This window comes from Porites lutea (assembly GCF_958299795.1).
Source record: "Porites lutea chromosome 5 unlocalized genomic scaffold, jaPorLute2.1 SUPER_5_unloc_2, whole genome shotgun sequence".
Lineage (NCBI taxonomy): Eukaryota > Metazoa > Cnidaria > Anthozoa > Scleractinia > Poritidae > Porites > Porites lutea.
The window spans coordinates 110,389-125,391 of NW_027332289.1; the positions used below are offsets into that span (position 1 = coordinate 110,389).

The following is a 15,003-nucleotide window of genomic DNA, read 5'->3' on the forward strand; positions in this document are numbered from 1 at the left end:
AAAAGCTAACTATTGCAGCGATGTAAAAATTTCCTTTTCAAGATAGTATTTGGATAGCCTATCTGCATGGTTCCAAATAACTAGAAATTAGTTATTATTAAGATAGGTTTAAGATAGTAATTAGTTATAGTGGCTACACAGGGCGTGAAGATAGGAATAAACTAGAAACGAGATAGCTTGTAGATAGTTTCATTAACTAGCTTTAAGATAGAAAAAATATAGTGTCTCATTTCGTAAGGGTGTGCATTCCTTGTAATGAACTGTTTTGTTGTTGTCTTTTTTTCTCTCTTCATCTGGAGGAATGGAAAACTCCTTGAGGTAGTTAAGGATTAATCCCTCGCTACTCTCACTCTCTACTGTATCTTTCTAGTGTTTTTTTTACTGTTTCCTTAAAGCGTTTTGAACCTGTATTAAATGGGTCAAACTAACCCGTCATTTTGCCCCTTCCCAAAGGGTGACCACAGCAATTATAAAGGTTGGACTGTGAATTGCCTTATGTGAATGACAGTGTACCTTCCATCATGGCCCTTGTCTATGGACACCTTTCTCCTCCTCCATGTTGGTGTAACACTTGGGCCATTACTCTTTGGAAGATAGTAGCGTTGTTGTCAGAGCTTACTCTAAAAAGTTATATCACCAAAGCAAAGTCACTTTCTTGATCTTTGATACATATTGTCTCTTTAGCAGGTATTAGGTACATACAGAAACCCATAAGGGGTTGAAACGTGTAACTCGCGTTCAATGCTCGTGAATATTCGTTTTGACCATATTTGGAAATCTTACTGACGGATATCCATTTTCAACAAAATGGCTGCTGCGCGATCACCATGCAGACGTTTTAAGACAAGAGTCCTGCATTTCAAGGTTAAAAATACACCGTTAAAAGACAAAAAATGGAAAGAGAAAGTTCAAAAGAATGCTCAGATTTCTTTTTGTGGAGAAAGGGAAGCTTTTCATCAAGAAATCGTCCTTCGAGGAATTCAACCTTGTTTTCTTCACGGCGGAGCCCATGGTCTGTTTTGAAATGCAACCAAGTCAGCGAAGTTTTTGATGAATTTTCAGGTACATTTTTTACTCTATGGCCAAGACAATTACGTTTTTGAAAGAGAATTTATGTATTTTTGAATGTTTCATAGACGTTTTACAAATTTTTCTCTTCGGCGCTAAAGAAAAATTACAAAATGTGCCCTGATTTGAGATGGATTTTGTGTTGAATTTTGCAATGTGCTTAGCCGATGTCACTTGCGTGAATGGATCCACGATCCAGATAGTGTTTTCCGAATTGCTTTAAAGGATTAACTTTTTGGACTTTGAATAAAAGTTTTCAAGAAACGGCTTCTCTGTCTATTGTTTTGAGTTTGTTCATTCATAAAATTAGCTCAAAACACGATCGTGACTACAACATCTAAGTTTAATTTAACTTTTAAAATACTTCTCACATTCATTACAAGCATCACTTTTTGCGAAGATGTCAGGTTCAGGTTTTGGACACTTTCGATACGCAGCTAATGAATTTTATTCAAAACATTTTTCACTGTTTATTCTAGACTTTTAACATAAGAATTTTAAAAGCCTATTTGCAGTATAAGGCCTGGTTCAGACGCCGTACTTTTCATGTGCCGCACCTAACTGAATAAGTTCGACTTGCAGCGACACTGGCGCGACATCTGATTCAGACGGTGTACCGTGTGTCAGACCTAAGTTAAGTACGACAAAAGTTCGACAGACTCTGTCGAACTTGACGCTTTTGCCGCACCAAGCTAAAACTGCCGTACCAAATTGATTCAGACGCCACTCTTTTGCCGTACTTAACTCATCAGTTAGGTTCGGCACAAAAGTGGAGCGGCGTCTGAACTGGGCCTAAGTTTACTGTGCAGAGGGTCAACGAGGCATCGTTTTTTGAAGTGACAACTTCAAGAAGTTGCGAGGCCGTCAGTGGGTTTCATAATGTTACGTTTGGCCTGGGTGGTAAGGCAATAATATCCTGCCCAGTGTTTCGGTAATATTCCTGGTTTCAACCTTTGAAAGCTTTCTCGGCTTTCGGGAGTTTTTCCCCCGTTTGTCGGCCATTTTTTTAAGCGGGCGCGGGAACCTGAAGGAAAATTACGTCACGTTGTTTGCGAAGTTTGATTGGTCAGTTATCTCTTCTTCTCGCTCCAAATATGGTACTTTCGAAAATGAATAATTACGATTATCGGACAAAGCAAACATATGAGAGTTACACGTTTCAACCCCTTATGAGTTTCTGGTACATATTATTGGCATCAATGTTCAATGACACTGGCATTTTCAACTTTTGAAGGAAATTCTTTTTAACCCTTTAACCCCTAGCAGCGACCAGCATCAAATCTCTCCTTACAGTATCACAAACAAATCAAACAGAATAAACTAAAATGATCACCAATGAACAGAGAACAGTGTAAAGAATATGCAAGGTGATTTTTGGGGTTAAAGGGTTAATCTACAAAAAAGGCAGGTGATAAATAGAGCTAAATTGGGTTGGAAGGCATAATACAATGGGTACTATTGTCATTCATGAGGTGGAGGTGTTCACTGTTGACCCTTCCAAGTTCTGTAGTGGCTTCCAAAGAAACATCCTGAGATACTAATAAATCCTCCTGTCATTACTATTTCAAATGGTTTTTATTTTATACTACGTGTAATTGACCTATTCCAAATCTGCGTAGATTCCCTTCAGGTGTGGCCTACCATTGATGTATGTGCAGTAATTTACTTTCTCTTCAAATTATAACTTACTTGGTTTTTTAAGTGAAGCTAAGACCTGTTTGGTAGTTAAATTAAAATTTGATAGATGTTTATTATACTTACTCTTCATCAAGGTAGAAGCCGTGAAAGTCTTCCTTTTTAGAAAGGAACTTGTATATTTGCCTTAGTGTTCTCTAGAAATGAAAGAAATCACATCCCTTTCTCAGTTTGACAATAATATGCTGGTCAAAAGACATCCTAGGTTACGACTCGCGGGGACAGGAGCCAGAATTTAGCACTAAAAATTCAGATGTCTGCTTTGGTTTCGTTTTGCTGTCATTTATGTCTCACTCAAAAAACAGGTGGCTTGAAAAAATTAACTCCTGCAATGCAAAAAAAAAAGAAGACGTTCCACGCTTATTGTCAGTTATTGTCACCACCTCAAATGCCCATGTAATGGTACAGTAATTTATTACATGCATCATTTTTTGTGGCGGCCGAGGTAGAAAATACAAATGAAATCTTCCTTAATCTTGTTACAAAAATTTCTTCCTTGTCTATTAAAACCGTGCAGGTTTTTTTCTCAAACAAAGAAATAAGTAAGATGAAATAAAAGTGACCTATTCAGCCTAAAGTGTCACGAGTGTCGTGTATCTGACCGAACGATAGTAATTTATGCAGGATTTGCGCACCAAAACTATTCAAACCAATTTTACGCCTCATTCTGCAAGTCCACCTACTTCAGTCATTTCAGTTTTGTAATGTATAATTTTCATGTAATTTTTTTTAATAGCAAATAGTGTTTGCGTCATTCGAATGCACGTTTCTTTTGATACTTACCCTGCATGCCACAGGAAAGGCAATTGTATGAGCGGCAGCCCTGCGTCTGGAGCGATGTCTTTCGCCAAGAGCTTCTCGCTCATTTAATCTTTGCTCAATCCTTTGCAGGACTTGTGTTTGATTTCTTCTAGCTGCCTCGAGTTCTCGCCGCAGCTTCTCATTTTCTGCGGCGAGTTTTCGGTTACTTTGGATTAGTTCCTCTAGTAGCACAACACAATCTTCAGCCGATCGACCTTCCATAGCGAACCGATTTCTAGCTGCACAATAACAATAAAAAATTCCGAAGAACTACAAGCTTTCTCGCTGTACAGTCAGCTGTACAATAACAATTATAAATTCCGAGAAAAAAAAAGTATTGATGCAAGCCGTAAGCGCTAAAGATCTAGCCTTTTGAAACTGACAAACGAACTCTTAACAGTTGAAGACGAAGGAGTTTAGAGGATTTGCCCGCTATTTTTCAAATATTTTTAAACTTGGTCCCCTGTTGCGCCAGCGCCTCGCTCTGATCTTTTGTCGCTGACCAGTAACACAATGGCTCAAACTGGCGTCACTGGCGGGAGATCGGCGGGAAAATCACAGTGTTAAACGTCGTTGAAAGCGTGTGGGCTTGTAATTTTGGAATTAAAAGGTAATTTTTACGTAGTTCTATTCATCGTTAATGTATAAATAGCGATGCATGTTTAATACTTCCAGAAAAAAAAAAAAACCAACAGAGCGATTTATTTAAGCTAATTTAAGCTGACATCGATTTTCTGTCAGTATAAGCTCTACCATCAATAAGGTTATTTATATGCATCTGGTAAGCAGAAAACGCTCAAGCGTACACAAAATTTACCCAGAAAAGCGAGTTGCGTTTCTCTTGTACTCACTCATCACTTTCTCATATAAGGGGTATCTTCCTGGAGAGCCTATACTCGAAAAACAGTAATTATTTCACCGTCATCAAAACAAAGGCAGGTTGCCAGAGGCCACCAGGCAGGACCAGGTGCTGATCATGTGAGATTTTATTGCTTATGGTGCAGAATGCGAGTGACGGCTTTTAGTCAGATCTTTGAGTTTCTGCACCCTTTCCAGTGAACACATATTAAGCAGCAGATTTTGTGTTCCTTGAATGACATGGTGCTTTCAATGACTGTGATGTGAGATTTTATTGCTTATGGTGCAGAATGCGAGTGACGGCTTTTAGTCAGATCTTTGAGTTTCTACACCCTTTCCAGTGAACACATATTAAGAGCGACTTTCTGTAAATACCACGGATAGGTGTGCAAGATGGAAAAATCGAAATCCCCTAAACTTTGTCACAACAAAGCCCTTTGGAAACTATTTTAGAAAATACAAGACTCAGTTCGTTTGACTTAATATTTTCCAAAATAATAATTTTTTTTAATTTTCACCTTCGAGAGGCCTTCAAACCACCGAAAAATGTGCTTGATACCCTCGCTTCTTGAATGGAAACGGAAACTAATACCATGACTTTTCTTATATAAAACAATTTTATAATCCTTCCTTTCTACCTAAACGTTGTTACAATTTGAAAAGATTTCAATCTGATTTTTTAATATTTTTTCAAAATTACCCTCTAAATCAGCATTATCGCGACCATCAATTTCGCCAATTTTCAACAGCGAAAATCCCTTCCTGGTACATGGCTTTCATTAGAAAAATGGTGTTCCAGAGAAAGAGCAATGCTTCCCCTATCAATCTGTGAAATAAAATTCTGGGGCAATTCAAAATGCGAGTTTTTACAACTGGAAACATTTACGGTACTTGCGTGATTTACGACCTCTGAACTTGCAGTTGTGTTGATGAATACAAGCGAGAACTTCGACAGCACTTGAAACTCTGGCGCAAATTCGCCCCTTTTCCGCCAGTTTAAACACCAAAAACGATTTTAGATTTCACAGTGGTAAATTGTGAAAAGGAAAAGCAATTTTATTGTGCGAAAATGTGCTATGAACTTCTTGACTACAACACTTCCCTCACGTGCGTATTTGCTTACTTTTGCCGTTACATATAATTATGTACAAAACGGCTAATAGTGTCGGTAGCTATTCTTTCAAATGCTCTCATTTCTCATGAACCAAATCGTTACAGCTATAAAAAAGGAAAACATTTTAACCTACCTCACATTATTTGACAACAAACCCGAATCCTTTACTGCCTTTAGCGAAACGAGATTGCGTGACAAATTTCGTTTCGCCACAAAAAGTGAGCAGTTTGATAGAAAATGTTAAGTACGACTGAAACGCGCCGGTAAAAGCGCCCCTAATGACTCCGGCGGGAGGGGGTCGCTGGGTTGGGAGGGGAAACTCTGAAATTGAGTAAAGGGGACCTAACTCTAAGCATACCGCCTGCTTTTCAGTTGTGCGTTTCTCTTGGCAATAAATTTTGCCCACTGTTTCGAGCAACTCTTTAAAGGAGATTGCAAGCCGGTATACTTGGGCCCGGCAGGAACGCTCAACGGTGAAACCAAAGATCGTGCCTTCAAAAAACTTATTTTAACTTACTGAAAGCTGTTTTTTCTTGACTGATTTAACTTAGGAAAGAAGAAAAGGAACCTCATAATAAGCGTATGTATAAAACTATCAAGAAATCTCGAAATTCTGGATTTTGTAAGAGAACAAACACTTTCGAAAAATTTAGGAGAGAGTCCGTGGACTGGAAATAACTCGCTATCAATTATCCGAAGAAATCCGAATATCTCACTTTTCAACCCCACGTTAATACGCTTCATTTTTGAGGGGAGCCAACATTAGCAGCGCCACTGTTATTTTTTTGCGCCTGGGTATCTCACGTTATGCTTACGCGTATCCGCAAGTGTGTCTTACATCTTACGCTTACGTAAAGGTTATATACCTGGAACGATGGGGTATGTGATATATTCACCTGGTACCGCCCCGAGGCCTACGTGTGTAAGACTGTTCCTTTTCAGATTTTCAATAGCAATGCAAAAAACAATAGCTTTCAGTTAGTGCGAACGACCTTTCCCTCTTTTTTTTTTTAATTTCCTTTTTTCCCTTTTTTTTCTCAAAAAGCGCGGGTTTTTTTTTCAAGGTGCGAGGGGCGCGATCATTGGTTCCATCGCTCGAGCGTTCCAGACGGACGCAACTATACGGCTTGCTTTAAAGATTTGCTAAAAAATATAAGCGAAATATACCTCCAAGGCAGACTCACAGCTAAAGTGCAGACGGTATGCTTAGAGCTAGGTCCCCTTTGCTCCATTTTAAACAACCCCCCCCCTCCCCCCACCCCTGCCAGATTCATTAGGGGCGCTAATACGGGCGCGGTTCAGTCGTACTTGCCATTTTCTGTCAAACTGCTCACTTATTTCTGGCTTGACATAAGCCTATATTTTTCCCAAACGTTGCTCAGAAATGCAAAACTTGCTCGAGGTTGCCAAAACTACAGAAAGCTTTGCTTTTAACACCAGAGGTGCTCTAAAATTATCCAGGTTTTCGAGCCCCGACCTGTCTGGTCTGAAATGTTCTGCGTTTCTTCGCCCCATCCCGAAACGGGATGACATTTCACACTACGAATTAGCGCTTTTTTCCTCCTCAACGTCATTTTTCTAAGGATACAAGTAAGGAATTGATAATCGTATTTCAAAATGTGTAAGCAGGCGTTTATGGACAGTAAGAGACTTTCAAAGGCCCACCTCTTCATAGTCTCTTGTGGAAAATATTTTGTTTAGTCTTACGTTTTCATAATCGCTCTAGCGAATAAGTAAGTGAAACTAAGGATTTTGATTATTTACATGTTTCGCTTTTATGGCTACAGAAGGTGCCGGGTGAGTTTCTTTTTCGGAATGGTATCTGTCTCCGCGGTATAACCTTGGTCTCAAAGTTCTTTGTCACGCAATCTCGTTTCGCTAAAGGCAGTAAACTGTAAAGGATTCGGGTTTGTTGTCAAATAATGTGAGGTAGGTTAAAATGTTTTCCTTTTTTATAGCTATAACGATTTGGTTCATGAGAAATGAGAGCATTTGAAAGAATAGCTACCGACACTATTAGCCGTTTTGTACATAATTATATGTAACGGCAAAAGTAAACAAATACGCACGTGAGGGAAGTGTTGTAGTCAAGAAGTTCCTAGCACATTTTCGCACAATAAAATTGCTTTTCCTTTTCACAATTTACCACTGTGAAATCTAAAATCGTTTCTGGTGTTTAAACTGGCGGAAAAGGGGCGAATTTGCGCCAGAGTTTCAAGTGCTGTCGAAGTTCTCGCTTGTATTCATCAACACAACTGCAAGTTCAGAGGTCGTAAATCACGCAAGTACCGTAAATGTTTCCAGTTGTAAAAACTCGCATTTTGAATTGCCCCAGAATTTTATTTCACAGATTGATAGGGGAAGCATTGCTCTTTCTCTGGAATACCATTTTTCTAATGAAAGCCATGTACCAGGAAGGGATTTTCGCTGTTGAAAATTGGCGAAATTGATGGTCGCGATAATGCTGATTTAGAGGGTAATTTTGAAAAAATATTAAAAAATCAGATTGAAATCTTTTCAAATTGTAACAACGTTTAGGTAGAAAGGAAGGATTATAAAATTGTTTTATATAAGAAAAGTCATGGTATTAGTTTCCGTTTCCATTCAAGAAGCGAGGGTATCAAGTACATTTTTCGGTGGTTTGAAGGCCTCTCGAAGGTGAAAATTAAAAAAAATTATTATTTTGGAAAATATTAAGTCAAACGAACTGAGTCTTGTATTTTCTAAAATAGTTTCCAAAGGGCTTTGTTGTGACAAAGTTTAGGGGATTTCGATTTTTCCATCTTGCACACCTATCCGTGGTATTTACAGAAAGTCGCTCTTAAGCAGCAGATTTTGTGTTACTTGAATAACATGGTGCTTTCAATGACAGTGGCCATAGCTTTCTAGAGATTCAACAATTATGATGTGTGATTTTATTGCTTATGGTGCAGAATGCCAGTGACGGCTTTTAGTCAGATCTTTGAGTTTCTGCACCCTTTCCAGTGAACACATATTAAGCAGCAGATTTTGTGTTATTTGAATAACATGATGCTTTCAATGACAGTGGCCATAGCTTTTTAGAGATTCAACAATTATGATGTGAGATGTTATTGCTTATGGTGCAGAATGCGAGTAAGGGCTTTTTGTCAAATCTTTGACTTTCTGCACCTTTTCCAGTCAACACATATTAAGCAGCAAATTTCGTATCACTTGAATGACTAATTGCACACAAATGGTGCTTTCAACGATAGTAGCCATAGCTTTCTAGTGTTTTGACAATTATGATATGAGGTTTTATTTTTCTTTGACACAGGGTTATGCAGCAGGCGATGGAGTGTCCTCCGATATCAGGCGAAAAGACTTGCTTCAGTTTTCTTTCAGGAATTCACAGTTACTGCTTTGGTACTGAGATGAACTTCAGCGACATTGTGTGACATAAAGAGAATAAAAAAAGCAATTCATGATAACACCAGTTAAACTTTTTATTAGTAGTATTATTCATTAGTTTCAAACGCTGCTAATAATTATATTTATGTAAAAGTAGAAATCATCTTGCCACTTTTTACCCAGCTATACTGTAAAGCGTCAAATGAAAGGCCTGGGTGTGTTCTGGATTTTTCTTATGAGCTTCGCAACAATTGTTATTACAGTTGAACATTCCTGTTGATGGGAGCCATCACAACTTGTTTTTGTCCCTCTACATCCACTTCAGCTGAGGCGAATCTTGAAAATATCCTTTGGACTGGCATAAACGCCGAGGGTCCTTCTGGATAGAATTTGTTTTTTAGACGCTGATTGGGTTGCCATATAGAGTAGTCAGGATTCCTCATGCGAGCGAGCGAGTGCACGTGGTTTGTCTTGACCCAAAAGGTCAACTTAATGTCACTTGAAATTATTAATTTTCAAGAATCACAAAGATGTTTTGTTAAGCTTTAATTAAGTATCCGAAAAGACTCTGAAATACAAGCGTTCTTTCTGCGTTACTTTTACGAATGTTTAAGTTCAAATTAAAGATGAGGAAAGATCTAAGATCATTTAAATTTGCTTTAATTTGAAATTAAAGGTGCTACATTTTAATAGCTAATTTTGGAATAAATTAAAGACAATTAAAACGAGACCTAAAGGTTATTAGTCTTTAATATAACCAAAAGGTCAATTAAAGGTAAACTAAAGGGACAGAAAACCTTTCGGAAATGTAATTTCACAATTAAAGGTAATTAAAGATGGAACAGAACTTTTGGTGAGCTTTAATTTTTCACTAAAGACACCAAAATGAAAGCGTTCTTCCTGTGCCTCGGGAAATGCCTTAATGTCCGCTTGATACAGGGTGTCGGCCTAATACAGGTTCCACTGTAGTTGTTATCCAAAAATTGTCTTCTTTGTCAAGGACAAACAAAACTCAGATGATTACAATTATCTTTGACTCAAAGCCAACATCCGTTCTCTGTCACATGGGAGATTTTGGATGTGGGGACGGAGGATTGATACCGGTCATGAAGGTGAATGGCAACAAGGACTGTGACAAGGTAAGAAGTAGCCTGTGTCGGGGCTCTTAGATACTAGGGACATCAGAGCCTCTGTATGGGTGTTTCCGACGAAATCGAACGCGAAGATCGCCATTGATGAAGAGACGATCTTAAAACGACGATCACATTGCAATTTAAATCACCACCTTAGTCATGCAATGACGGCAAATAAACCAGCCAAAAAGTGTATTTTGTTTGGCTTGTTTTCTCGTCTCTGTCGTTGCTGTGGTTGCGCTGAGTTTGCTTGTAGTGTTTTTAATACCACGCAAAACAATGCTCAATACGCGAAGATTTGATGGAAAACGTGCGCCGAAATCGACGTGACTTCCGCAGGCATCCACACAGAGGCTCACATCGTGAAAATAAAACAGGCCAAACATTCTTACTCTGCGTTGTACACATTATTAAGTTATCGTTCCGTTAATTTGACAGCCAGTTGCTTGTTTCTCTTACAGCAAACTTTAAACTACAGCTCCACTCTCTGGAGAAAGAAATTAAAGAAACCTTTGAGAGAAAAGCAACCTTTGAACTTTTGTTTTTAAATGACATTTTTTTCTATTTCTTCCTCCTTTCTTCCACAGCAAACGTTTCACTACCATAGCGTCTTTTGGAGCAACAAAGAAACCTTTAACCTTGACGGAGGGAAAACTGGGTTTGACTCACAAGAGACTAAACTTCCCTCCTACTGGAACACTTCCTTCTCCAAGATCTGCCTCGGTATGAAGATCGGCCAACAGATCAAAGGATACACCGGGAAACCAAGATAAAAATCGTTGGCTGTGTTTCTCTCAGTTGCTTCTCAAGTCAGTATACGCTAACAAAATTATCTCATTCTGAGATTGTATGTGAGTGTCCAGGTTTTACTTGTTTGTTTTTTTTTAGTCATTGTTGTTGATATATAATTGAAAGAACATTAGGAAGAAGAAAAAGCGCTGAAAGTGTAGAAATTCAACAATAAAGTGTTTGAAAATTATGTTATAATAAAAAGCATCCGCGAGTTGTGTTGTAAAGAAATAATGATCATTTGAATGAAATATTAGCTTAATATATAATATTCTTAAGGAAAGGTCATTTTCCCCATGACCGTTGGTTCATAACAATCGACAAAACTAGCGAAAGCGTTATCTGGATTAATAAAATAATAAATTACTTGGTCATTGACTTGAACAGCAATAGTTTTGAAGTTTAATATATCATCATAAAACACGTAAAAACTAAACAAAAAACAAGGAAACGCTATAAATCGCAGCAGGCTACTTAAACTAAACCCACGCAACAGTAAAGTGGGCATTATAGACACTACCACAAGAGGAAAAAATGACAAAATGTAACTACCTATTGTTAACTTGTCAGGATTAAAAGGACTTTTTTTATAGATAACAGAATAGAATGATCTTCATTATCGAAAGCCGCAGAAACATCTAATAATAAAAGAATCACTGAATGGTTACTGTCAATGATACAAAGAATTTTATTCTCCACTCTGACAAGAGAAGTCTCAATAGAGTGATAGAGCTTGTAAACTTACTGGAACCATTAATGTGGGTGGTGGGTAGAAACATAAGCTGTTAACTGTACTGCCACAGCCTTTTCAATAACTTTGGACACAATTTTCAAGTACTTTCAGGTACTTCCTTCTTTTATTAGAAAATTTACAAAAAGAAAGCGTGTAACATATTTAGCTAGAGATGGCCTTGCACCAAAACATGAAGACTGAGGATAAGTCTGCCTTACGACAAATGCTAAAAAACTAGAGTTCAATGAGAAATATAATGCAAAGTTGATTTCAAATACACAATCAAGCGATGTTTGTTTTCGGTGCCATAAACAAGGTCACTGGGCAAATGACCGTCCGAAGGACATGGACCAGAGTGACTGGTCAAGCAAAAGTGCTACTTAAGTGGCAAAAAGGGCCACCCTAGAGTAGCATGTCCAAACAAAATTAAAAAGGATGACCAGTTCAAAACAAAACTTAAGTAAAACGAAACCCCCAGTAGTAAAGCCCGCATGGTACCAATTTATCTGTCAAGGGCCTTGATGATTTTCAATTCTACGAATCCATATCTTCTGAAAACTCATAGTAACTGTGATCCCAAATTTTAAAAACAAAGAACAGCTGGGTGGTTCAATGCTCGTAAGGGGAAATCAATGGAAGCAACTGGCAGCAACACCTCAGTCTTGGATGGAACCATAGGAAAAAGGCCATTATTAAATGATTACTGGGCAAGAATGATTTATGTTACGATTTACACCGACAACTAAAGAACCAAATGAATGAAATATGGCAATGTTATGGGGTTCTATCAATCAAGACTGAGTACTCTTGTAACCAACATAAAAGTTTTTTAGGCAAAAATACAGATAATTCAATTGTAAGAGAAACTAGCAGGGTTCTTCACCAGATTAAAATATAGAGTTTAAAACAGTTCTGGAGATTAAATTTCGTTTCATGGGATTCAAACCAGTTCCTTACCAAAATGTGTGTGTCCACCATATCCGACAAATCATGTTGGAAAAAGTTCTTCACATCCACTCAAGGATGTCACTGATGGCACCAAAGGTTTTCTTGTTGAGAAAGATGACAGTTACATAGAATTGGTCTTAAATTACCTCTACAAATTGACCCATTTTGTCCATGTTTGTGTTGTTTTCTGGCCTCTTATCGAGGTATTATCCTATTTTGTCACTACTTGGTTGATTCTTATATACGTTCATTTTCACATTTCCTGTGTCATTTCATGATCGAGTCATGAGGATGGTCACTGTTGACTCTCAGCTGAAGTGATTTCCGTAAATGAAGAGCTCTTCAGAATTGACTTTACACGGCCCAGGACGACGTCTCCCAACATTGCAAAATCGCTAAAACACTGTTGTCCAATCTGCTAAATGTCGTAAAGCGCAACCTTACAGTAATACTTCAGTGCCTCATTAACGCTTGTATGTTGGTGGACTGCCGTGAAATCTACTCGGTCACTGAGTCCCGCCATTTTTAGTAGGAATGGGCCGTCCTCTGACGAAGTCGCCAGTCACCCGATAAAGTCATACTTCACAGGGCAGGGATGGCAGATTTCTCGTATTGACGCCAATGATGATCGCGCAATCTATTATTAGAGTGTTATTTTATAATTTCAGGAAAGGCCGATAGGATTTAACTAAATAAAATCTCCAGCAGATGTACTTAGTGACGTGATGTTTCCTATTAAATTGTCTTTTAAAGCCGAGAGCAGTCGATTTAGGGGATCGAGAACAAAACGAACTTCATTTTCTTTTACGCATCGCTCTATGTTTTGCTGTGTAATTATAAAGAAGTTTCAGCCTCCTTTCCCCTTTCTTACCAACGACATACAAAAAGCGAACCTGGAACAATAAACGAAAACTCAGTGTGAAATATGTGTTCAATAAATGGAAGAGCAGGTCAGTGATGTGGAACAGGAGGTTATTACTACATTCAAGAAGGTCAAGGAGACCAGGGATTGTCCTATACACTATATACAATGTATAACGTAATTTGCACTCAACCCTTTTGTATCTTGGTGGCATACTCGGAGGTGGGCTGAACTGAAGAGGATGCCAGTTAAACTCACAGTACCCTTAAGGATTTGATAATGTGATAAAAATAGTAATGTAATGGCTGCCCCTTTAATTTCGGTCCATTTGAGAGCTACGGTGTGATATAAGTTGGATAATTGAAAAGATGATAGAAGTGGTGGTACTCTTTTTGAATTATAGAGTTGGTTCTTTTATATCCCCTTCATCAGTTACGTTATACTTTCATCACTTCTCCAAGTCTTATTATAAAGCTCTGCAAGTATCGTTTTCATTTTCGAATTTGCCACTTTCGCGATTGAAAAGGAGATGAACTGGAATTGGTCATCAACGAAGATATATGCAAAGCTTTCCCCTTTAGCTGAAAGATTTTGGTCAAACTGATGTGTCAGGAAATAATCCCTCATGATACTCTTCCGTATTTCTTGTATATGTTCAGCGTCTAAAACAAAAATTTTGAAGTTAAGTAAATAGTAAATATAAAACTACTACTACTACTACTACTACTACTACTACTACTACTACTACTACTACTACTACTACTACTACTTCTTCTTCTTCTTCTTCTTCTTCTTCTTCTTCTTCTTCTTCTTCTTCTTGGCGGGAAATCGCATGGCGCAACGTCGCGCAATTATATCGCGCAACTGTTTTGAAAAAAGAAATTTCAAAGCAACTCAGCAAAAAGATTTTTCGACAGAGCCTTTATAACTTTTTATTACAACTTACGAAAGCTATTATGTCAACAAACAACAGCAGAGAGATTTTAGCGTGTAGATGACAGGTTTTAAGCGGAGAGCAAAGAGAAGGTGAACGGCAGAGAGCAAGAGTCAACTCCTGTAGAACAAGCGAAGACGATCGCCAAAGAGAGCGAGTTAGAAGTAGAAGAAGAAGACAACATTTTAGCGAAGAAAGTCGGCAAGTAGAAAGAGTCAGAGCGAGAAGAAGGAGAGAAAATTATAGTGAAAAACGCCGGCAAGCAGAACGAGACAGAGCTAGAATGAACAGACAAAGGCAACGCGAAAGAGAAATACAAAGGCAAAGAGAACGGCAGCAACATAATGACATGATGACAGAAAGTGTTGTGTTAATGTCACTATGGCCCCGCGTTATTAATATTTTGATTTCAAACTGAAATTGTAACAGAGCAGAAGAAAAGCTTTGTTTATATTGCAGTTTAATCCATTTGAATTTTCCGTGGACCATTTAAAGAAAGTTGGCCCATAAGGTATCCCGGCTAGATTTTCGGTTTAACGTCGGTTACTGAGTAGCCCTAAGTAATCTTTCAATTCACATCGATTCCTTTCAAATGTGTAAACATATTTCGGCTAACAAACTGATAGTGTTGAAATTGTTTCTGCTGAGAAAACCGTTTCATGATCAGACGGAATTCTTTTCAATATTTTTTTGCAGCTT

At 38.1% G+C, this 15,003-nt stretch overlaps 1 protein-coding gene across 1 annotated transcript; it reads right to left on the reverse strand.

The window, feature by feature from the left end:
* Positions 1-525: 525 nt before the first annotated feature.
* Positions 526-3,845, reverse strand: LOC140925376 (uncharacterized). The gene is made up of 3 exons (XM_073375353.1): positions 3,547-3,845; positions 2,830-2,900; positions 526-620 (listed from the first exon to the last, which is right to left on the reverse strand). Exons 1-3 carry the CDS (start codon positions 3,784-3,786, stop codon positions 533-535), a joined length of 399 nt encoding a protein of 132 aa, XP_073231454.1. The 5' UTR covers positions 3,787-3,845; the 3' UTR covers positions 526-532.
* Between the last annotated feature and the right edge of the window lie 11,158 nt (positions 3,846-15,003).